General features: G+C 35.7%; 1 protein-coding gene across 1 annotated transcript; it reads left to right on the forward strand.

Annotated features, from left to right (window-relative positions):
* Positions 1 to 15,491: 15,491 nt before the first annotated feature.
* On the forward strand, positions 15,492 to 16,466 carry LOC111920359 (uncharacterized). The gene is made up of 2 exons (XM_023915928.1): positions 15,492 to 16,037; positions 16,113 to 16,466. The coding sequence occupies exons 1-2, from the start codon at positions 15,492 to 15,494 to the stop codon at positions 16,464 to 16,466; spliced, it is 900 nt and encodes a 299-aa protein (XP_023771696.1).
* The last annotated feature ends 9,808 nt before the right edge of the window (positions 16,467 to 26,274 follow it).

Raw genomic sequence — 26,274 nt, forward strand, 5'->3', positions numbered from 1 at the left:
AGGCCCTCTATTCCGCCTCCCTTATAACCTTAACACCCTGAGAGAAACCTTAATCGAGCTATTATCCTCAGAGAAAGAGAGAGAGAGAGAGAGAGAGAGAGAGAGAGAGAGAGAGAGAGAGAGTGAGAAAGGCTAAGAGTGTTTGTTTTGGTGCATTCATTGAAGGAGATTGAGGTGTAAAAGGCTTAGAACAAGAAGGAGTCTTTGCATCTAACATTCTTTATGTGCCTTATTGAGTTAGGACAGAGGGTCCAACCTGAGTTGTGAGACTGGAGAGTCTTCACTGAGACACATGACCGGAGGGTCCTTATCGAGATATAGCCATGAGAGGCTAATTGTTTGTGTGTAGTATTTTAGGGAACTCACTAAGCTTTGTGCTTACAGCGTTGTGTGAAATGTGTTTCAGGTACATCTCAGGATCGCGGGAAGGCGTCGGCATGATTGTACACACCAGCTAGAGATTATGTTTTGAGGATATTGGGATATTGTCAAACATTTTATTGTCTTGTTTTTTGAATAACTTCTAAACTTGGGTTTGAGAATGTGAAACTGGGTTTTGTGTGGTTTTAAAAATGAAAAATTATATTTGAAAATTTAGAGTGTTACATTTATGGAGCAACTTTTTGCAGCCTCATTCAATCTCGCTACTACTACCCCAGGGGAGTCTGTTCCAATTCTCTCTCTTTAATTTTATGTTTTTTTAATTGTTTAAGCATGCAATGGGGACATTGCATCAAATAAGTGTGGGGTAGGGGGTCGAATATAGGAATATAAGCTTACTAATAAATGAAATTTGAAAAATTACTATCATTTAAAATTTATTAAAAAGATTTGAAACAATAATCTAAAACTAAATCTAGTGAAAAAACTGTTGTGCTGAGATCTAGGTTGGTAGCGTTGTGTGGGACGATCTGAAGCGAGTTTAAATGTTTATTTGAACCAATATATGTTATAGTGTATTTGTGGCTTCCTATCCTAGTGAAATCATGGAACAAACACACAACCTTGCTTAGTTTGACAGCTTCAATATGTTTAGCATCGTGTACCAGAAATGTATCCAGGAGAGCTTATGTAGTCATTGCACATTAGACTAATATCTCTAACCAATAAGGGTTGAAGATTAAGTTCCCTTGCATAAGCATATACTTTTATTAGGTTCTTAGTTTTGAGTGAAAAAAGTGAGTTATGAAAAAAGAAAAAGAAAAGAAAGTGAAAAAAAGTTGTGAAAAAAAAGAAAAAAAGTTGTTGGGTGAATAAGAGCTATCAAATGATGATCTTGAAGAAAGTGAAGAAATAAGGCAATTTTCAAAGTAATTATTTATTGTAATTTTTTTTCTAGCTCATTTACTACATGTATGCTTGAGATCTTAATCAAAAACGCATTGAGGTTAAGAAAGATTTATGGGGATGGATTTGGAAGGATGCATAAAATGAGAGTTGTTCGAAAGAAGTGGTCAAGTGTTTATGAAGATTGTGAGTATTTAGGATTGGGAAGGTTTTTCGGAAAATTTAGACCCAAATTCAAGCGTTGTTGAGGTAATGGAGAGGCTCAAAATTTTAGACCCAAATTCAAGCGTTGTTGAGGTAATGGAGAGGCTCAAAATAGATTGTCTTATGCGATGATGGTAGTTAAAGTCTTGATATGGTAATAACAAAATCAGTTTTGCTTAAAGGCAAGCAAAAGGCTAGTATGGGGGTAGTTTGATAACGTCTATTTTATGCATATATTTATGATGATTTCTTATTATTCTATACTATGTTTTTATGCTATTTAGAACTAACAAATACTAAATACGCTTTGAAATATTAAATTACAGTTAAAATGGGAGCTGGAATGCAAAAATAGGAGAAAAGAGCTAAAAAGACGCAAAAAGGATGTTGTTGGACAGCATGACCCCTCGTTAGTGTTTTGGATGACTTTTGTGTTTTGAAAAAACGGTGAATCCCAATGAACTCGCCAAGTTTAACACAAACACGACGTGTTGAGTAGAAGCTTCGCGATTCTTGACGTTGACTTGGGGAATACGAGATTAATAAAGAACTCGTAGATTTCACACTGAAACTATAAATAGAGCCGAAAATTAGCCTTAGTGGGAGATCTTACACCCTATATTGATTCCTACAATTATAAACCCCAAGAAGTCGTTTTAAGGGTGTAAAAGGCGGTCAGAAGGCAGTTATGCTGACAGGAGCGAAGATCTGAAGGATTGGAGAGCAGATTCATGCCAAAAATCATTTGGTTTGTTGTTCTGACCAGGATTATCACTCCAAAGTGATTTTTTATGCATTTGCGTTCTAATTAGGGTGTTAAAACCCTTTCCTTTGTGTTTATGATTAGATGAGCCCTTTACTTTGTCGATTAATTGGTATTTGGATTGTTTATTTGTGTTTAATTAATCATGTTAAGCTTGTTAAAATACCCTTATTTGTTAATGACAATTATTTTCTATTGATGACTAAGTATATTGAGGTTTTTGAACATCTTTTTGATTACTTAAATCTGATGGTTTTGTGAAAACAAGATTCTATGCCTAGTGTTGTGAACAAAACCTTAGGTTAACTAGAAAATAAGTAAATTAATGTGTGAGCATGTGAGATGACCAACCACATATGAGTTAATTGAACCAACCAATTTGATTAATTATTTCTATAAGTCTTGCTTGATTCGAACTAAACACAAGGAAACCTGTTACTTTAATCAACTGATCATTGCTTAAACTGACTTATTTGCTAAAGGATTATTAATCGTAAACATGAAACTAATCATTTTTGAAATCGGTGAACATGAATAAATAAATCTGTGTGTGCAATTATCTTTGAATTTAAGATGTAATTTGTCTAAACCAAAGTACCTAAAGAGATTTGTCTTCTGTCAGTTTATCGAGATTTATTGTTTAATCAATTGTTAGATATGAAATTCCATAAAACCTTTCTTCACTGCTTTTGTGTGTTTTGTGTAACCTATAATCAAACATTCTAAATTAATTTACTCTCGTTCCCCTTGTGTTCGACACCCTTGCTTATCAAAACTATATTATACTCGATCAGGTTCACTACCTGTAAGGTGTGGTTTAGATGCGATTGACTAGGACTTATAAATAAAAAACTAGTGCATTAATTATTCACATCAAGTTCATATGAAGGAGTTACGATTTTTGCATAGACTTTAATAGTATAATCTCTATAAAAATATGAATTTAAAATAGAGTGAGATTTAGTTGTTGATACCTAAAGTAAAGTTGTAGTGCTCTTCGAGAGGATTCATAGGATATAAAGAACTATAAGACATGTTTTCCAAATTGGTTCGGTTTTGGGCATTAAGGAGTAAAAAAAATGATTTTAAGTGAAAACTGAGTGTCACGACGTGACCAATGGGATGTCATGACATGACAATTCATTTGAAGAACGCATATATGGGTGTTAGCCACAACGTGACATGTAGGTGGTCAGGACATGATAAGTGATGTAGACCGAGCCCATGATCTTTTAGGGTTTCCTTCATATTTAAATCCCATAAACGCGAAATTAGTATTCATTTCTCAGCCTCCATCTCTCTCAAACCTGAAAAACCCTAATCGTAACCACTATTGGTGGCTCTTGGCTTATTTTAGTGGTTTTAGTGCTCTTTGAAGGAAGTAGAAGAAGATTTGTTGCAAGGATTAAGCAAGCAACACCTTCTCATATTTGATATCAGCTTTTGGACCTTTGGTAAGGATTCAACCTTCTACCATTATGGTTTATTCACTTAGACCTAATTTTTTCTAGTCCTTTTTGGTTCATGTTTATGATTTGAGTGAATGGGTAGAAAAAAGTTGACAACTTTATTGATGCCTAGAGTCCCTAGAGCATCACGTCTTATGGATCTAAGGATCAATTGTGGATTGTGAACCTTGCATGCGGTTTAGGTCATTTTCTTGCTTTTTGACCTAGGTTGTTTATAGGACATGCATGGAGCATGAATGTCCATAAAGTTGTCATTTTTATGAACCTCTGGAGTCACTTAAAGTTTTTTGAAAATTTTGGGTGGAGGACTTAATGAATTTGTGGTTTGAGAGAGATGGAGGCTGAGAAATGAATACTAATTTCGTGTTTATGGGATTTAAATATGAAGGAAACCCTAAAAGATCATGGGCTTGGTCTACATCACTTATCATGTCCTGACCACCCAAAGTGATTTTTTATGCATTTGCGTTCTAATTTGGGTGTTAAAACCCTTTCCTTTGTGTTTATGATTAGATGAGCCCTTTACTTTGTCGATTAATTGCTATTTGGATTGTTTTATTTGTGTTTAATTACTCATGTTAAGCTTGTTAAATTATCCTTATTTGTTAATGACAATTATTTTCTATTGATGACTAAGTATATTGAGGTTTTTGAACATCTGTTTGATTACTTAAATCTGATGGTTTTGTGAAAACAAGATTCTATGCCTAGTGTTGTGAACAAAACCTTAGGTTAACTAGAAAATAAGTAAATTAATGTGTGAGCATGTGAGATGACCAACCACATATGAGTTAATTGAACCAACCAATTTGATTAATTATTTCTATAAGTCTTGCTTGATTCGAACTAAACACAAGGAAACCTGTTACTTTAATCAACTGATCATTGCTTAAACTGACTTATTTGCTAAAGGATTATTAATCGTAAACATGAAACTAATCATTTTTGAAATCGGTGAACATGAATAAATAAATCTGTGTGTGCAATTATCTTTGAATTTAAGATGTAATTTGTCTAAACCAAAGTACCTAAAGAGATTTGTCTTCTGTCAGTTTATCGAGATTTATTGTTTAATCAATTGTTAGATATGAAATTCCATAAAACCTTTCTTCACTGCTTTTGTGTGTTTTGTGTAACCTATAATCAAACATTCTAAATTAATTTACTCTCGTTCCCCTTGTGTTCGACACCCTTGCTTATCAAAACTATATTATACTCGATCAGGTTCACTACCTGTAAGGTGTGGTTTAGATGCGATTGACTAGGACTTATAAATAAAAAACTAGTGCATTAATTATTCACATCAAGTTCATATGAAGGAGTTACGATTTTTGCATAGACTTTAATAGTATAATCTCTATAAAAATATGAATTTAAAATAGAGTGAGATTTAGTTGTTGATACCTAAAGTAAAGTTGTAGTGCTCTTCGAGAGGATTCATAGGATATAAAGAACTATAAGACATGTTTTCCAAATTGGTTCGGTTTTGGGCATTAAGGAGTAAAAAAAATGATTTTAAGTGAAAACTGAGTGTCACGACGTGACCAATGGGATGTCATGACATGACAATTCATTTGAAGAACGCATATCTGGGTGTTAGCCACAACGTGACATGTAGGTGGTCAGGACATGATAAGTGATGTAGACCGAGCCCATGATCTTTTAGGGTTTCCTTCATATTTAAATCCCATAAACGCACAATTAGAATTCATTTCTCAGCCTCCATCTCTCTCAAACCTCAAAAACCCTAATCGTAACCACTATTGGTGGTTCTTGGCTTATTTTAGTGGTTTTAGTGCTCTTTGAAGGAAGTAGAAGAAGATTTGTTGCAAGGATTAAGCAAGCAACACCTTCTCATATTTGATATCAGCTTTTGGACCTTTAGTAAGGATTCAACCTTCTACCATTATGGTTTATTCACTTAGACCTAATTTTTTCTAGTCCTTTTTGGTTCATGTTTATGATTTGAGTGAATGGGTAGAAAAAAGTTGACAACTTTATTGATGCCTAGAGTCCCTAGAGCATCACGTCTTATGGATCTAAGGATCAATTGTGGATTGTGAACCTTGCATGCGGTTTAGGTCATTTTATTGCTTTTTAACCTAGGTTGTTTATAGGACATGCATGGAGCATGAATGTCCATAAAGTTGTCATTTTTATGAACCTCTGGAGTCACTTAAAGTTTTTTGAAAATTTTGGGTGGAGGACTTAATGGATTAACGACTCAAACCGATAAGATGTTGCTTCATATGGTGGTCACGACATGTAATACAAAATATCACGTCATGATAATGATGGATCATTCATCTATCTTGTCTTGTTTTGTTCACGGTGTGACCAAGGAGGGTTCACGTCCTAGTGCTTACTATGTGAGTTGTTTGTGACCAAATCGGTTGAGTTTGTGTGAGAACGAGTTTGGAATCGGGTTGAGTGCATTCTCATGATGTGACCAAGGGCTAGTCACGACGTGAGGGTCAAGTGTTAGTAATGTTGACTTTCACTTTGACCATTAACTTTTTGGCATGGTGGACTTTTGGTCAAATTGTTGGATTTAAAGTATAGGCTAAGGTTGGACCTTGTATGATTTAATAGGTGTGTCGTAGCACCGGTTGCATGGTACTGAGTTGTGGTTTAGCTGGCTTCATTAGTCAGTTGAATCTTCTCACTATACTATGTAGGATGTTAGTTGTCTTTGTGACTCTTGCATTTGTGTGTTGGGATGGGCCCATTGATATGTTGGGTTTGGCTTATTGTATTGTTGGGATGGGCCCATTATATTGTTAGGTTGGGCCCATTGCATTATTGGGTTGGGTACAACCATATACTAGCTTGGGCCCGTTGATATGTCGGACTGGGCCCATTGTATAGTGTGTGGTAATTTGTTGAGCTCACAAAGATTTATGCTTACGGGTTGTGGTTGAAATTTTTCCAGGTACTTCTAGCTGCAGAGGGAAGCGCCTGACATGATCGCACAACATCCCCTTGAATTTATTCTACATTGTTATTCGGTTTCACTTTGATGTTGTGATGATTTTTTTTCTATGATTGACTTGGAATAACTGGTTTTATTTTTGGGTGTTTCAAAAATTGGAAATTTTACTATTATTTTTAGGACGTTACAAATTGGTATCAGAGCCTTGTTTTTAGAGATTTGGGCATACTCTCGGGAGTGTCTGCACTCAAATTGAGGAATTGATAATCTTTTGAAAGAAAATAAACTTTCTAAAAGATTTATACAAAGAAAGGGATGCGATGCATGCAATCAACCGAGTTCAAGTAAGTGAATCTCAGAATACCCATACATTATAATATGTTATATGTGCTTTGCATGCTTGGAGTTAGCATGATAATATGTTGAGGGTTGCATGCTAGAATGCCTATTATCAGAGATGCCTATTAGGATGGATGCATGTTGATGCTTTGTGGCCTATAGAGTTTTGTTGCTCGAATGCTGCTTGCTTTGTGCTTTTTTGAGTTAACTATTAAATGAATATGTTAAGTTATATGATGCAAAGGTTAAATAATTTTAGAATGATCGATTCGGATCTATTATGCAACTCTCGTTTGAGTTGCATGTCATTGTATTCATGAAAAGTAGATGATATTAGGGTTGGGGCTTTTAGTGGAAAGATTATTTAAGTTTTGTTGCATGTCATTGTATTCATGAAAAGTAGATGATATTAGTAGGAGTTCTTTAGTGGATGATGCAAAAGGCGAGGTGGGAGTCCTAGGAGATCCTAGGAAGTGTTGTAGTAGGAGTAGGCATTGTTTAGCGAGTTTTGGGAGTATCATTCTAAGAAGGTGACTTAGAGGATTCAGGATGATTCTTGAGGAAAAGTATGGATAGGTGTGGAAGGTAGTATTGGGCCCGTACTACTAAAACCACAGGGTTTGTACTCGAATCAGGGAAAGTCACAAGGATTTTGAGAAGCCTGTGGGGTGAGGAATTCTTTGGCTATGTTTTGATCATTTGTATGGTTGCTTTTTGAGTATAGTGATGATCACTCATGGAGGAGGTTCTAGTTTTGGTTTAGGTTCAAGCTTTGGTGCCAAACCGATTCATGAGTTCGTTACATCTGAGATTTCCCGCGGTATTTTGGATGCGAATCATGTGATGTTTGGTACCATCAAGGAGGGAATCAATGAGATGTCTGATGAGCAGCTTGGAGCCTTTTGTGTAGAGATTGTGTCTGGACGGATCGAGGTACAAATTCTTTCTTTTCGGGAGTTCAAAGCTTGCGGAGCCCCAAAGTTTTTTTTGGAATAAGGACCCTATTACGAGTACACGATGGAGTGTTGACATGCAGAATACTCGGTGGAATAGTTTTTGCTCTAAGGGATCGAATGTGGGATTTACATCTTGCCTTATGAGGGATGGAACCTGTGACGAGTGGGAAGATGTTGGTCACTCTTTGGGAGCTGAGGCTGTTCCGATGATGTCTTGGACATATTTTGTGGCGAAATTCAAGGCGGAGTTTTCACAGGTCATTAAGGTGCAACTGTTGGCAAGGGAGTTTCAGGACCTTAGCCAGATGATGGAGACTATGGTGGAGATCACTGCCAAGCTCAGAGAGAGAACTTTTTTGGTTCTATAGAGTCCCTAAAGCATCATATCTTATGGATCTATGGATTGGTTGTGGATTGTGAACATTGCATGAGTTTTAGGTCATTTTCTTGCCTTTTGACCTAGGTTGGGTAGAGGACATGAATGGAGCATGCATGTCCATAAAGTTTTCATATTTGTAAACCTATTGAGTCCCTTAAAGCTGTATGGAAACTTGGAATTATATACTAGATGGATTAAGGACTCAAACTATCAATATGTTGCTCAAACGGTGGTCACGATGTGACATAGGGAATATTACGACGTGACAATAGTGGATCTGTCATTTATCTTTTCATGTTGTGTTCACGAGATGACCAAGGAGGATTGACATCGTGGTGCTTCCTAGCTGAGTTGTTAGTGACCAAGTTGGCTGAGTTGGTACGAGACCGAGTTTGGAATCAGTTTGAGTGCATTTTCATGATGTAACCAAGGGTTTGTTATGGCGTGATGGTCAACTGTTAGTAGTGTTGACTTTTACTTTTACTGTTCGCTTTTTAGCATGGTGGACTCTTGCTCTAATTGGTAGATTCGGGGTATAGGCTAAGGTTGGACCTCATATGATTTGATAGGTGCGTTGTAGCACCGATTCTGTGGCATTGAGTTGTGGTTTAGTTGGCTTAGTGGGTCAGGTGAGTCTTCTCACTATATTGTGTAAGATGCTAGCTGTCTTTGTGACTCTTGCATTTGTATATTGTGTTGGGCCCATTGATATGCTAGGTTTGTCCCATTGATCTGTTGGGTTGGGCCCACTAATATGATGGGTTTGGCTCATTGATATGTGTTGGGTTTTAGTTCAAAAATAGTTTCATAAACTTGAAAAAAAAGACAATGGAAGACTTTAATTTTTTAGAAGTAACATAAACATTTTATACCCACGAACGATCTTCTTGCAAGCTATAAAAAGATTAACACACCAACCAAATAATAGGTGAAGAAATAACAACCTTTGTAGTTATTTAGGTCCTCTCGGGAGTCTTGGAAGTTGATTAAGAATGTGGGACCTTTGAGACACCAACAATGACTCAAGTCGATGCAGGTGCTAGTCCAAAACTTTTAAACCCTTAATCTTTAAGTTCATAACCAATATGAACTTAAAGAGGGCTTGAAGATGCAAGTGTTCTTCAAGTTTTCTAACCAAAACTAGAGAGAAAGGGAGAGGGAAGAGAGGATTCAGATTTTGCATCAAGGAATGAATGTGAAAATAGTCCAAGTGCAAGCTCTCTTACTTATATGCATAAAGTGAAGTTATTAACCATTAGTCCTTAGTAATTTAAGCAAACATGTCCCCATTGTCATAAGCATGTCTCTCATGCCTTTAAAGCAAGATTAGAAAAGTCATACACTTCTTCTTTTTATGCATATCTCGAAAATTGCATAGAGAAGAAGAAAGAAAGTCAAACTTTTATAAACACTTTTATAAAATATAAACCTTGTCTTTTAGGAAAAAGACAAAAGGATATAACGACTCCAAAAGTTTGTACATGACTTATAAATCATACCATTTGATGTATATTAAGTTGCTTGTTAATGGAATTTCTTATTTCCATGAAATAAATAATTTCCAATTTAATTATAAGAGTTTTATTGAATATTCATTAAAATCAATTTCTAATAAATAATCAATTGTATCAAGTTGTTGTTAGTGTGACCCATTAGTATCATATGTTTTTTAGTAATATCACTTTAATATGACTCTTGAGCATACTAGGCCTTTCAATTTCCCACTTGCGTAAGACTCATATTAGACTGATATAGACAGTGGTGAACGTCTAGCAACATTTCACTGCCCCTATGTCATAACTAGTATTTTAGCTAGGAAAATTTTATCCTCGTGTAATCTTTCAACTATTGTAAAGCATATACTCTAAGTGAATATCAATCAATTCCCATTCAAATACATCTCTCATGTTCAACTAACGGTTGGAAACCTAGAAAACCCGGTTCAAGTTTACTATGGACTAGGATTTTCTTGTTGGGCCTAATGAGCCAATATACTTTCAATTCTAATATCTTGGGCCTGGAATCCTTAATTGGACTCTAAAGGGACCCACATTCATAAAACTTAACACTTTGGGCCATGTGGACCTAATATGGTCCATGTTAATCCAAATGGGCCAAGATGGGCCATAATAACTTCAATAGCCCTAATGGGCCGTAAACCTCATTTCTCTGGTTCTAATGGGCTGTGAACCACCTAATGGACTTGTAGTCGTGAGCCATCCTAATGGTCCAATGGGCCAAAAAATATTATTGGGCCTATGAAATTCGGACAAAGCCAAGAATTTGAGCCTAAAACCACTTTTCCTTCATTCCATTAAGCCCATTCTCGACCCAAGGTTAAAAAAAGAAGTGAAATTAAGAGGTTTAATGAGCATTAGACACATGATGATTTCATGGAGGATCTCCATGGAACATCCCTTCACTCTCTCTCTCTCTCTCTTCTCCCTTCTTCTTTTCAGCCGAAACACCCTCACACCACCTCATTTCATTCAAAAATCCTTCAAATAACTCTCTCTAGAAAAACCCCCTTCCTCCTCCAAATTTTCGAAGATTTAGAGTTCCTTTCAAGAGGATTCTTCACCAATATCATCATCCTTGGTAAGTTTTTGCTTAGATCCATGGTATAGCTTCTTGATTTCTTCAAAAATCTCCTCTTAACTCATGCCATTTCATGAATCATGCATCTTAGAGCCATCTAAGTTCTAAAGTTCTTCAAGAAGCTTGCTAGGACCAAAATCTCTCCATTTCTTCCTCAAAACGGAAACATCAAACCAAAGGTGAGTTCATACCCCCTTGTTTTCGGTTTTTACATGTTTTTTTTAGGGGGGGGGGGGAGAATACAAGTGTTTATGTGTAGATCTATGTATTTATGCATGTTATGCATGATTTTCTTGGTTTATGTTGTGATTATGTGATAAAACTTGATAAATCTCGAAAACTTTAACAAAAATTGGTGAGATCCATAAACTAAACTACTCTAGTCATCATACTACAAAGAATAAAAGTGTTACACCTGCTTAAGAGGTGAAAAAACCAAACAAAAATCTTGTATAAGGATCATTTTTGACAAATAAAAAAAAGTTTTAGACAATTGTGAAACTTTTGGTTTTATAAGGATCAAAAAGGTCACTATTGTATAAAAATGATTTTTTATAATAATCATACTTTTCAAAGGGCCAAAAGTGTAATATTTAGCATTATGGGCCTCAATTTGGGCCATACGGCTTTTTGGGCCCAAATTGCAAAAATATCAATTTTTAGGGATTAAAATGTTATTTCATCAAAATTTTTGCCAAAAATGAAAATAAATGCAAATAAGGGCTGAAAATGACTCTTATTTCATAATTGGGCCAAAAATGTTAATTTTATAAAAATTGGGCCAATAATGTCATTTTATTCAAATAAGGGCTGAAAATATAATTTTCTTCAGAGATGGGCTGAAAAATGTCAATATATGTATTTTTGGGCCAAATCCGCCAATTACTAAACATTTGGGCCGAAAATATAAATTTTTATGAATTAATGGGCTAAAATGTTATTTTTAATTATAATAGAACAAAAATGACATTTTATGTAAAAATAAGCCTTTCAATGTTCAAATTAGTTCTTAAAGGACATAAAGTGTAATTTTATTAAACGTGAGTTCAAATTATAGAATTTTGACGTAACGAACTAAAAATATCATTGTAACAAAATATTGGACTTTTTATAACATTATGGATATATGTTTCAAATAAAGAACTATATTATAATGAACGAACGGAATACAACGGTACGACTACTAGGCCTAGTACTCACTATACATGTTTATTGGGCCTTCGTGATCCATTCGTAAGTTTGTTGGGCCCAATATAATCATTTGATGTCTATTGGGCCTTCGCGATCCAATTACATGCTTAAAGGACCTAAATTAGCTTTTACATGTTATTGGACCTTAATGGCCCATTTACATGCTAATTTAGCCTGGAATAATTCATCATATGCTTAACGGGCTTTAACGTGTCCATTTGCATACTTAACAAGTCTTGAAATAACTTACATGTCTAATGGGCCACAGTTGTTTTTGGGCCTTATCCTTTCACATTCATGTACCATTTAGTGTTCGTAATTCTAAATATATATGACATTATACATATTCATGTGGCAACAATTAGGATCTAGTTATACTTGTCGATTGACACCATTGAGTGTATGACCGTAGCCTGTAGATATAATCAGAGTCTCCTAGAGGGAAAGCGAGAGTTTGTGTATAGATCTATACAGGGGTGACTCCCCCGCACCTGAATTTTTTGCTACAGTTAGACTAGGCCAATCTAGGGTGACAAGACCTTGATCAAAAGAAACGTTTGGAAAAATGCCAAGACAGGCGAATCAGTCACTATCATGCATGGTTATAATGACTCACTTAGAGATCCATTACCATCACCACACTACGGAAATCAAAACTCATAAAACTTATTGATACAAAGCAAATCATACGATAAGGCAAGGACCACAACATTTTTATAATTTAGAAAATATAAGATTTTCTGGGGAAATACTATTATTCAGTTACCTTACTCACAATAGAAAGAATACAAATAAATTTGGACTGCATACTTATACATGTTTTTACTATGAAATTCACACATGCATCTATACTCGATTTTTCACATCGTTTTCAGACTAATTACAGAAAATTTCGAATTTTCTGGGTTTTACAAATAATACAAAGACTTTAATTCAAACGTGCTTATGAACTCACCAATATTATATATGTTGACCGTTTTCAAAATAACTTGTATTCTCAGGTAATCGTTAAGCGGGTAAACTTTCAACTGTAGGAATTTATTGTGTGTAATGTCAATCATCGTACAATTAATATTTTGGGAATATGTAATCTAAGACAATGTACTTGATGTGAACAATACCAGTTGTAATATGTAATGTTTGGTGATGATTGTGTTATGTTTCATGTATATTCATTGTGGTGATATTTCAATTTATAGTCACACGAGCCCTCGGACGTTTCCGTTGTCTTGTTCGAGGGTGTGACAGGTTGGTATCAGAACATTGTTTATAGTGAACTGGCATGTCTAACCACACATGATATGAAACTATAAACACAATGGGACTAAAAATAACTCTGAACAAATTAAATAAAATACCCACTTACCTGTGCATCTTAGAAAATCAGCATAAAAATAATCTACATAAGTCTTTGGGGAAATTTGACGTTTCAATTAAACCCGGATAGCATGTCATCGTATTAGGGATGAATGTAGTCTGATCAACTGCATTCCTTCAGAATACGACCGACATATGTCCAGGAATAATTGTGGTGAACAATGAACCAAAAGCTTACCCTTTTAATACCCAAAAAGGAGAATAACAAACCAAACTTAAAAATAATTAAAAATATTATAAGCATATTCTCACCACTATTTTCTCGTACAGTCACCATGGACAAAGCACATCAGGGCATCCTTTACCATCAGGCCCTAGTGGCTCAAGGATTGATTGAAGAAGACCCCGTGGTAGGACAAGAGGCAGCCTCTGACTTTGAGGCCAAGGAGTATACGGATATGGAATACGAGTTTGACGAGACTGATGATGATTATGAGGATGATAAGAACACTTATGAAGTTCTCAGCAAACCTCCTACCACAAAGGTGCATCAGGACCACCCTATACCGCCAAGGAACCCCATTGGTGGAACTCGCTCTTTGGAAGAAGAAATTGCTGCTCTTCGGCAGCAGCTATTGGCAATGGAGACGTGAGTGGTACGAGCGGAACAGGAAAGGGATGAATTCATTGGGGAAATGACCAAGATGGCTAATTTAGTAGCACAACATTTCGGAATATGATATCACTACTACCAGTAGACGCGTCTCATCACAACTAGGACCCACTCCATCACCTACTAGTATCGTTATAACTTTCCTTTTTATATATATGACTATTTTATGTACTACCAACCATATGTTTAAGTGGTTACATTATTCATATGGTCATCATGCTGTCACATTTTACACTTTCTCCTATGTGTTGTATGCCTTTAAGGCAAAATTTTCATGTACTAAAATGGATACTATTAGTAGAAATATTACGTGTTTTATCGTGATGTTGTTATCTGCTATGTGACTTATTTCTTTGTTTCATGATAAATTATGAAGTTAACTACATGCACGAATCGAATCACCGAGAGACTAGTACTCTAAACCTAATATACGCTAGGCGCTCATCATCTCTCTGTTTTATGATAAAAGATGCCTCAAAGGAACCCGCCAGTGAACAGCGATGCAACTCCACCACCACCGCCGCCATCGACAATTCCAGAGATGAACTCAACTGCTTTCCAAGCAGCAGTTTCCGCTGCAGTTGCAGTAGCTCTAACGCAAATCTACAATGGAAAAAATGGTGGAGGCAATGGGAATGGAGCTGGAATTTCCGATCAAGGAATGAATTAAGGGCCTACCAAGGCCTGTACTTACAAAGACTTCACCAACGCCAAACTGCGAACCTTTAACGGAATGGGAGGTGTAATAACCCTAAAAAGATGGATCGAGAAGGTTGAATCAGTCTTTAAAATATGCAGATGTCCTGAAGAGTGCAAGGTCAAGTTCGCAGCCTGCACATTTGCTGATCAAGCTCTTTCCTAGTGGAACGGACATGTGGAAGCCATGACACTCCCCATAGCCAATGTTATGTCGTGGGCGGAGTTGAAAGAGATGTTGCTGGCTGAATACTGCCCACGTGGAGAAGTCCAGAAAATGTAGCAAGAACTATGGAATCTCACAGTTCGAAACTCCGACATCAATGCCTACATATCCAGATTTAGTGAGTTGTCTCTATTGTGCCCTGGAATGATTACTTCTGAGGGAAAGAAGATCGAAAGGCTCATCTGGGGATTGACCTCCCCAATCTAAGGAAACGTGATAGCAGCAAATCCAGAAACCTTTGATAGTGCCAAGAGACTGGTCAAGAAACTCTATGACCACAACAACAAGAAGGGGACAAAGCAGGAGAAATCGAAGGCAAGAAGGAAAGTGATAACAAGAAGGGTAATAACAATAAGTGGAAGGAGCGACAAGGATCAGAGTCGTCAAAGAAACAACAAACAGTGGTAGTTCATGCTACTACTACTCAAGCCTCATCCACACCACATGCTCCAACATCACCCATGCCAAATGCTCCAAAGCAGTACTCAGGAAATATACCCAAATGTAACAAATGCAACTTCCATCATCATGGGGAATGTCGAGAGATGATTTACACAAATTGCAGACGAAAAGGTCATACAACAAAGTACTGTAGGACTCAGCTTCAGCAGAACCAGATGCCAAACAACAACAACAACACCAATGATGGGGCCAATCATACCTATTATGGATGCGGGAGAACCGGGCATTTCAGGCGCAATTGCCCCAACGTTAACAATCAAGGAGCTGGAGGATCAGGAAGAGTTTTAACTTTGGGACAAGGTGAAGCAGTCCAAGACCCTACTATTGTCACCTGTATGTTCCTACTTAACAACACATACGCATGCATCTTATTTGATAGTGTGGAAGAGCGAAGCTTCATTAGTAACAAGTTTAAACATTTACTAAATCAACGACCCCAAAAGCTCAAGGAAACCTTCACGTTGGAAATGGCTAATGAGAAGACTGAATCAAATAAAGATATCTATATAGGATGCACATTAACACTAAAGAACCACTCCATGCCTGTAAATGTTAGGAGTTTTGATGTTATAATTGACATGGATTGGTTAAGCCCCCATCATGTCGATATTATGTGTCAGAAGAAGGTTGTTCGCCTTCATCTTCTTAATCATGAAACCCTAATAATCTATGGAGATAAACTCGACACAAACCTTCGTCTCATCTCGTGCATCAAGGCACAGAAGTGCCTACTCAAGAAGAATTACACGTTCTTAGCTCATATTGTGGATAAAACCAAGGAAGAAATAAATCCTCATAACATCCCAATGTTGTGTGACTTTCCAGATATATTTCCTGAAGATCTTCCAGGAATACCCCTAGAAAAGCAAGTCGAATTCCGAATTGACTTCGTGTCTGGAGCCACTCCAATCGCCAAATTACCCTATAGGTTGGCTCCCACTGAAATGAAAAGAATTATCAAGCTAATTGAATGAACTCCTGGATAAAGGATTTATAAGCCCAAGCTTCTCTCCATGGGGAGCTCCGGTTCTTTTCGCTGAAAAGAAAGACAGATCCTTCAGGATGTGCATTAATTATACGGAATTGAACAAGCTCACCATCAAAAACTGGTATCCACTTCTACGAATTGATGATCTATTTGAACAGCTTCAAGGAGCTAGTTATTTCTCCAAGATATATCTGAGATCCGGTTATCATCAGCTCAAAGTCCGAAATTTAGACATTCCTAAGACTGCTTTCCGAACTCGCTATGGTCATTATGAATTTGTCGTGATTCCCTTCGGTCTAACAAATGCCCCCGCTGCATTTATGGACCTCATGTATCGAGTCTGCCACCCATTCCTTGAAAACTTCATAATCGTTTTCATCGATGATATTCTCATATACTCTCGAAGTGAAGAAGACCATAGTCAACATCTCCGACAAATCTTAGAGACCCTACGAGCTGAGAAGTTGTATGCAAAAATCTCCAAGTGTGAGTTTTGGCTCTGCAGTGTAAATTTCTTGGGACATATTATCAGTAAGGATGAGATTCATGTAGATCCCTAAGGTCAAAGCCATTGTAGGCTGGGCAATTCTGACAACAACAACATGAATTCGCCAATTCTTGGGTCTTGCAGGCTACAACCGAAGGTTCATACAAAACTTCTCCAAGATAGCCAAACCTCTCACCACACTGACACAAAAAGGTGTACCTCTCAATTGGATTGAGAAGCAAGAAATTGCCTTCCAAACCTTCAAGCAAGCCCTCTGTAGTGCACCAGTGATATCCTTACCGAAGGGAACTAAAGACTTCTTAGTCTACTGTGATGCTTCAAATCAAGGTTTAGGTTGTGGCCTTATGCAACGCAGGAAGGTAATTATGTATGCGTCCAAGCAACTAAAAACACATGAAGTAAATTACACCACCCATGATCTCGAGCTGGGAGCTGTGGTCTTCGCCTTGAAGATTTAGAGCCACTACCTTTATGGTACCAAGTGCACCATTTTCACCCATCACAAAAGCCTTCAACATATTTTAAATTAAAAGGAACTAAACATGAGGCAGCGGATATGGGTTGAGCTGCTAAATGATTACGAGTGTGAAATCAAGTACCACCCAGGCAAGGCTAACGTGGTAGCCGATGTCCTGAGCCGAAAGGAATATTCAATTCGTCATGTGAAAACTCTATCAATCACCATCAAATCCCACCTAACCTCACAGATCAAGGAAGCCCAATTGGACACATTGAAACCAGAGAATGTCACTAGTGAATCACTACGTGGAATAGATAAGGAATTTGAAGTCAGTGAGGATGGAACTCACTACTTCATGAACAGAATATGGGTTCCTAAGATTGGGGGATTCAAAGAAGTAGTCATGCATAAAGCCCACAAGACGCAACACTCCATACATCCTGGTTCAGATAAGATGTACCTGGATATCAAGCAACATTATTGGTCGCCGAACATAGCAAGTTCCTCACCTGCGCTAAGGTAAAAGTGGAATGCCAAAAACCCTCGGGACTATTGCAACAACCCGTGATACCCGATTGGAAATGGGAACAGATTACTATGGACTTCGTGGCCAAACTGCCCAAGACAACTGATGTATTGGACGCCATATGGGTAATTGTCGATAGGTTACCTAAATCCGCTCATTTCCTGCCAATAAAGGAACCCTACAAGATGGAAAGGTTGACCAGAATATACATTAAGGAGATTGTGAGACTTCATGAGGTGCCAGTATCTATCATATCGGATTGAGATAATATATTTACTTCACGATTTTGGCAGTCATTGCAAAAGGCAATGGGAACATAGCGAGATATGAGCACTGCCTACCACCCTCAGACAGATGGTCAGAGTGGGGGCACCATCCAAACACTTGAAGACATTCTTAGAGCCTGTGTGATTGATTTCGACAAGTCATGGGATACTCACTTGCCTTTGATTGAATTCTCATACAACAATACTTATCACACGAGCATCAAGGTTGCTCCTTTCGAGGCTCTTTATGGTCATAAATACAGATTGCCTCTGTGTTGGACTGAGGTGGGTGACACCCAACTAGAAAAATGGAAATCACCAACCAGTACTCTCACATGACCAGAAATCATTCGTGAAACGACCGAAAAGATAATCCAAATCAAAGCTCGAATTCAAGCATCGCGAGACCGATAGAAGAGCTATGATGACAAGCGGCGAAAGCCATTTGAATTTCAAGTCGAGGATCGGATGTTATTGAAAGTCTCTCCCTGGAAAGGGATGATCCGCTTTGGGAAACAGGGAAAACTGAACCCGTGATACATTGTACCATTCGAGATTCTTGCCCGAATTGGTCCAGTGGCATATAGACTGCAGCTACCTGCGGAGCTCAACAATGTACACCCCGTCTTCCACGTTTCTAATTTGAAAAAAGTGCTTATCAGATGAAACTCTTTTCATTCCTCTAAAAGAGATCGAGATCAACGAGAATCTCCTGCTCATTGAAGAACCAGTCGAGATATTGGACCTGGAAGTGAAGTGTACAAAGCAGAGTCGCATTCCAATTATGAAGGTTCAGTGGAACGCTAAGCGTGGACCGAAATTCACATAGGAACGTGAATACCAGATGAAACAGAGGTACCCTCACCTATTCTCTCATTTATGAACCTACCTTTTGAAAGAATTTTGGGGCGAAATTCCCTCTAACGGGGGGAAGATGTCACAACTAGTATTTTAGCTAGGAAAATTCTATCTTCATGTAATCATACAACTATTGTAAAGCATGTACTCTAAGTGAATATCAATCAATGACCATTCAAATACATCTCTCATGTTCAACTAAGGGTTAGAAACCCTAGAAACCCCGGTTCAAGTTTACTATGGACTAGGATTTTCTTATTGGGCCTAATGGGCCAATAAGTTTTCAATTCGAATATTTTTGGCTTGGAATCCTTAACTGGACTCTAAATGGGCCCACATTCATAAAACTTAACACTTTGGGTCATGTGGACCTAATATGGTCCATGCTAATCCAAATGGGCCAAGTTGGGCCATAATAACTCCAATAGCCTTAATTGGCCATAAACCCCATTTCTTTGGTTCTAATGGGCTGTGAACCACCTAATGGACTTGTATTGGGTTGTGATCCATCCTAAGGGCCCAATGGGCCAAAAAATATTATTGGGCCTATGAAATTCAGACAAAGCCAAGACTTTAAGCCCAAAACCATTTTTCCTTCATTCCATTAGGCCTATTCCCGACCCAAGGTAAAAAACAAAAGAAATGAAATTAAGTGGTTTAATGAGCGTTAGACACATCATTATTGCATGAAGGATCTCCAGGCAGCATCACTTTACTCTCTCTCTCTCTCTATCTCTCTCTCTTCTCCCTTCTTCTTCTCGGCCGAAACACCCTCACACCACCTCATTTCATTTAAAAATCCTTCAAAGAACTCTCTCTAGAAAACCCCCTTCCTCCTCCAAATTTTCGAAGATTTAGAGTTGCTTTCAAGAGGATTCTTCACCAATTTCATCATCCTTGGTATGTTTTTTCTTAGATCCATGGTTTAGCTTCTTGATTTCTTCAAAAATCTCCTCTTAACTCATTCTATTTCGTGAATCATGCATCTTAGAGCCATCTAAGTTCTAAAGTTCTTCAAGAAGCTTGCTAGGACCAAAATCTCTCCATTTCTTCCTCAAAACCGAAACACCAAAGCAAATGTGAGTTCATACCCCCTTGTTTTTTGTTTTTACATGTTTTTAGGTGAGAATACATGTGTTTATGCGTAGATCTATGTATTTATGCATGTTATATGTGATTTTCTTGGTTTATGTTGTGATTATGTGATAAAACTTGATAAATTTCGAAAACCTTAACAAAAATGGGTGATATCCATAATTAAACTACTCTACTCATCATACGACAAAGAATAAAAGTATTACACATGCTTAAGAGGTGAAAAAACAAAACAAAAATCTTGTATAAGGATCACTTTTGACAACTAAAAAAAAGTTATAGACAATTGTGACACTTTTGGTTTTATAAGGATCGAAAAGGTCAGATTTGTTTAAAAAATGAATTTTTATAATAATCATACCTTTCAAAGGGCCAAAAGTGTAACATTTAGCATTATGGGTCTCAATTTGGGCCTTATGGCTTTTTGGGCCCAAATTACAAAAATATCAATTTTTAAGGATTAAAATGTTATTTAATCAAAATTTGAGCCAAAAAATGGAAATAAACGAGAATAATGGTTGAAAATGACTCTTATATAAAAATTTGACCAAAAATGTTAATTTTATAAAAATTGGGCCGAAAATGTCATTTTATTCAAAGAAGAGCTGAAAATGTGATTTTTTGCAAAGACGGGCTAAAAATGTCAACATATGTATTTTTGGACCAGATCCGCCAATTACTAAACATTTGGGCCGAAAATATAAATTTTTATGACTTAATGGGCTAAAATGTTATTTTTAATTAAAATAGAACAAAAATGACATTTTATGTAAAAATAAGCCTTTAAATGTTCAAATTAGTTCTTAAAGGACCTAAAGTGTAATTTTATTAAACATGAGTTTAAATTATAGAATTTTGACGTAACGAACTAAAAATATCATTGTAACAAAACACTAGACTTTTTATAACATTATGGATATATGCTTCAAATAAAGAACTATACTATAACAAACAAACAAAATACAACAATGGTACGACTATTGGGCCTAGTACTCACTATACATGCTTATTGGGCCTTCGTGTTCGATTCGCATGTTTATTGGGCCTAATATCATCATTTCATGTCTATTGGGCCTCCGCGATCCAATTACATGCTTAATGGGCCGAAATAAGCCTTTACATGTTATTGGGCCTTAGTGGCCCATTTACATGCTAATTTAGCCTGGAATAACTCATCATATGCTTAACTGGCTTTAACGTGTCCATTTGCATACTTAACAAGTCTGGAAATAACTTACATGTCTAATGTGCCACAGTTGTTTTTAGGCCTTATCCTTTCACATTCATGTACCATATGGTGATCGTAATTCTCTCTCTCTCTCTCTCTCTATATATATATATATATATATATATATATATATATATATATTCATGTGGCAACAATTGGGATCTATTGAGACTTGTCGGTTGACACCATTGAGTGCATGGTCGTAGCCTGTAGATGTAATCAGAGTCTCCTGGAGGGAGAGCGAGAGTTTGTGTATAGCCTGGAATAATTCATCATATGCTTAATTGGCTTTAACGTGTCCATTTGCATACTTAACAAGTCTGGAAATAACTTACATGTCTAATGGGCCACAGTTGTTTTTGGGCCTTATCCTTTCACATTCATGTACCATCTGGTGATCGTAATTATATATATATATATATATATATATATATATATATATATATATATAGCATTATACATATTCATGTGGCAACAATTGGGATCTAATGAGACTTGTCGGTTGACACCAATGAGTGTATAACCGTAGCCTGTAGATATAATCAGAGTCTCCTGGAGGGAGTTCTAGAGTTTGTGTATAGATCTATACAGGGGTGACTCCCCCACACCTGAGTTGTTCGCTACAGGTAGACGATGCCAATCTACGGTGACAAAACCTTGATCAAAACACGCATTTGGAAAAATGCCAAGACGGGCGAATCAGTCACTATCATGCATGGTTATAACGACTCACATAGAGATCCATTACCATCACCACACTACGGAAATCAAAACTCATAAATCTCATTGATACAAAACAATCATACGATAATGTAAGGACCATAACATTTTTATAAATCAGAAAATATAGGAGTTTCTGGGGAAATATTATTATTCAATTACCTTCTACTCACAACAGAATGAATACAAAGAAATTTGGACTGCATACTTTTACATGTTTTTACTATGAAATTCACACATGCATCTATACTTGATTTTTCACATCGTTTTCTGACTAATTATAGAAAATGTTGGATTTTCTGGGTTTTACAAATAATACAAAGACTGTCATTCAAACGTGCTTATGAACTCACCAACATTATATATGTTAACCGCTTTCAAAATAACTTGTATTCTCAGGTAATCGTTAAGCAGGGAAACTTTCAAGTGTAGGAATTTATTGTGTGTAATGTTAATCATCGTACAATTAATATTTTGGGAATATGTAATCTAGGGAACTGTACTTGATGTGAACAATACTAGTTGTAAGATGTAATGTTTGTGATGATTGTGTTATGTTTCATGTATATTTATTGTGATGAGATTTCAATTTATAGTCACACGAGCCCTCGAACGTTTCTGCCGTCTGGTTTGAGGGTGTGACACCCTAAGACCATACGACTGTTTTTGTCATTCTGTCAACGCCCAATTCCCAAAAAGCTCAAAGCTACAATTGGTGTATAAGGAAACTTTTTCAATTATCCCTTTGCAACAGACATTATGTTGAACATGAGATTCGGATCGCGATCAATCTCATTAGTTGTTAACTTTTAGTAAGGTGCCATAGATGTGTAAGTCTAAACACATAAGAGGAACAAATCCCATCTTGACTACATAAGCCTCTTGCATAGTTCACACCATACCTGAAAATGGCTTTTATAACTACCTAGTTAAGGAACAACATTTGACAATTACAAAGCATAGTACTCCCTACACTTAAGTTCTACTATGTATCTCAGGTGTTAAGGATAAAAAGATAGTACCTTTTAATCAAGTTTCATTCACGATAGCGATCCATGAAATGATCTTCATGCGGGTCAGTTCAATACTACTTCTCTGACAAGTACCTATGAAGCTTGGTTACAACCACTTGCCTACTTTCATCTAGTGAGAGTCAACCAATCCAATTCATATTAGTTTTACTTCATTGCTTCGAAAATTATAACTGACTATGAACCTTTAAAATAATAACATTATTCATGGATTAAACATGTTAACATAGAACACAACAAATATTAATGTGATGACTATATCCCAATATATCATAATATTTTCTAATATTTGTTATAATGTTCCAGTATCCAAATACAAAATTCAAATCAAAAACCCATTTCTAGAATAATAAGGTCTTATAACTGAAGTGTGACCAATCATACTTAGCTCAAAATAATGACTTTACCAATGGATCTGTCAAAATTTAATTTGTGTGAATTCTGTGAATATTATCATCTCCATACTTAACTTTACTCTAGGTATAGTTAAATATCTTGGATAATATGATTGGTGTTCCTTCGTGACATAGAGTCTCTTAGCTTGATTAAGTATACTCTCAAAGTCACAAAGATTTCTATGTGATCCTCAAATGGCAGAAATCAACATAGTTTTTCAATGATCTCATTCATCCAATCATATTTGAATTCAACTTCTAAAGTAGTGTATTCTTATTTTCTAGTAGATTGTATCATTATGTTTTACGTGGACCTCATTCCAACCAAAGTTACTCTTCATTCCTTAATAAAGTCAAAATCCAATTATAATTCATAATTATTTATATTTGTTTAGAAATTAACATATGATGAGCTCTTTCATAAAGATCATTTCTAAACTGATTGTCTCATATACATTATCTTAGTTCTTCTGAAGTACTCTTAGAATGTTTTCTTAGTCATATAGTGACTTAACTATGTATTCAATTAGTATCCTATTACATGCTTACAACGAGATCAAATACCATGTCCTATGCATAATATGGCATAAATGTTGAATTCATTTTCCAATAAAATAGAATATAAATTATTTCATTTAGTTCAAAGCTATGAGCTATGTACTTTTGACGCTAGCTCAAAATGGTGCCATATAACAATGCCAAGTATTCTCCTAAAGAATCTTGTGTTTTGATCCCTTTCAAGATATTGCCAATATATGTATAAGGACATGAAACTTTTAACATTTTTATTTTATCTATCCCTTATAAATTCTACATTCCAAGAATTTATCTTCTCCTTCTTAAGTCTTTCATTTTAGAAACACTTTCCGAGTCAAGGTGAAAACGACCCTGCTCAGTCAGAATGTGATTTCAAATGATTAAGTATGTCTTATTCATACAAGATTAGGAATTTCACTATGCTCCCACTAGTTCTTAGTAAACACACATGTTCTACTCATTTTAATATATAAACATACCTTTTGGTTTTACATAAAATGATGATTGTAACATTGAGATGTTTGTTTTATATCCACAACTAGATCTCAAGCTCTACACATTTTGTTAGGATAACTTGGATTAAGAAAACCCCTAGGCTAATCTATATAGATATCTTCTAGTATATGTCTACTAAGAATAGCGGTCTTTCTTGAAATCTATTTACTATATCTCATATTAAGAATATGAATTTATAGCAAATAATATTCTTGTTGATCTAATCATAGCTACTTGTGAAAAAGGTTTGATCACAGTCAATGTCATGATTATAATGAGGACCATAGTAAATAGCATGAGTACGAGAAAATCCTTTTACTATAAGTTTTGCTTTAAATGTGTATGTTTATCCATGTAATTTATTCTTTCTAGAAGAATCATTCTCTCCTTCTAGACTTGCTATAGGGATAAATTTTAACCCCATTCTTGATTATCATACATATATTACATCTCATGTCCATGACTCTAAGTCATTTATCAAATTTGAGATCTGACATAACATCTTCGTATTTGATGAATTTTCCAGAAACCATCAATAAAATATCATCAATGAGAAATTCCAAAATTCTCAAGTCATATATGAATTGTACCATTAATGCAAACAATTTGTGTTTGTAAATATATTCAATTTTAACAATCCTTGTTAAAACTAGTGCCAACTATTACTATATAAGGTTATGGTTCTTGAGCTGCTTCAAGTTCCACGTAGAATTAATAGTGATTGAACTATTATCCCAAAAATATTAATAGTGATTGAACTATTATCCCAAAAATATTAAAGGAGAATATTTCTACCAATTAGAAAGTAAATCATACCAAGTAAGATTTATTTAATCCTTTATTATCATTAAAGCTTTAGATGATTCTTACTAGTTTGTATCTCAAATTTTGAAACCTTCAACAAAGATTTCACAATTATATTTTACCACGTAAAATATAATTAAAACTACTATAGTTGTTAAAGTTAACTTGGTATCTTATGTTTAATCTCAGACGTTCATTAGAAAGGAAATCATACATTAAAGTGTATAATTCCTTAATTATTTTCTCTACACCCTAGTGAAAATTTTATGATGAGTCTTTTACATATAAATAAGGTTCACATGTCAAATAAACTACATTATGTTTCTTCATAATTTACATGTAGTCAAACCATTTTATATATTAATTTAAATTAACGATTATAAATTTACGAACAAAATATATAACTATCTTTAAAAATAACTTGCTGCAAATTTATGATTAATATTATGTTTTTCTTTTTTAAGTTTCAATGTTATTTTATTTTAGTGAGTCCTAATAGTATACGTGTTATAACCTAGTTAATAGTTAAAAGTTAACTATAGAGTAAAAATAATTAACTAATAGTTAAAATTGATAAAAATATCATATGATTAACGTTTCAAGTTATTAATACTATTACATAGGGCTTCCGTTCATTTCAAATGTCCGAATTTTTGGAATTAGTCAAATTAAAATAAATAAATAAATAGATAAATAAATCGGCGGTTAACCCGATACTTTTTAACCGGTGCCCAATACACTTCACTAACTCGTAAATTTGACCATATTTGAGTCGATGCATTACCAAATATGTGTAAATAAGTACATAACATATATGTATGTTCCAACTAATTTATTAGTTCTTGATTAGATTTTTTGGTCTAGAGGAATA

Source organism: Lactuca sativa, chromosome 7 (genome assembly GCF_002870075.4).
Source record: "Lactuca sativa cultivar Salinas chromosome 7, Lsat_Salinas_v11, whole genome shotgun sequence".
NCBI lineage: Eukaryota > Viridiplantae > Streptophyta > Magnoliopsida > Asterales > Asteraceae > Lactuca > Lactuca sativa.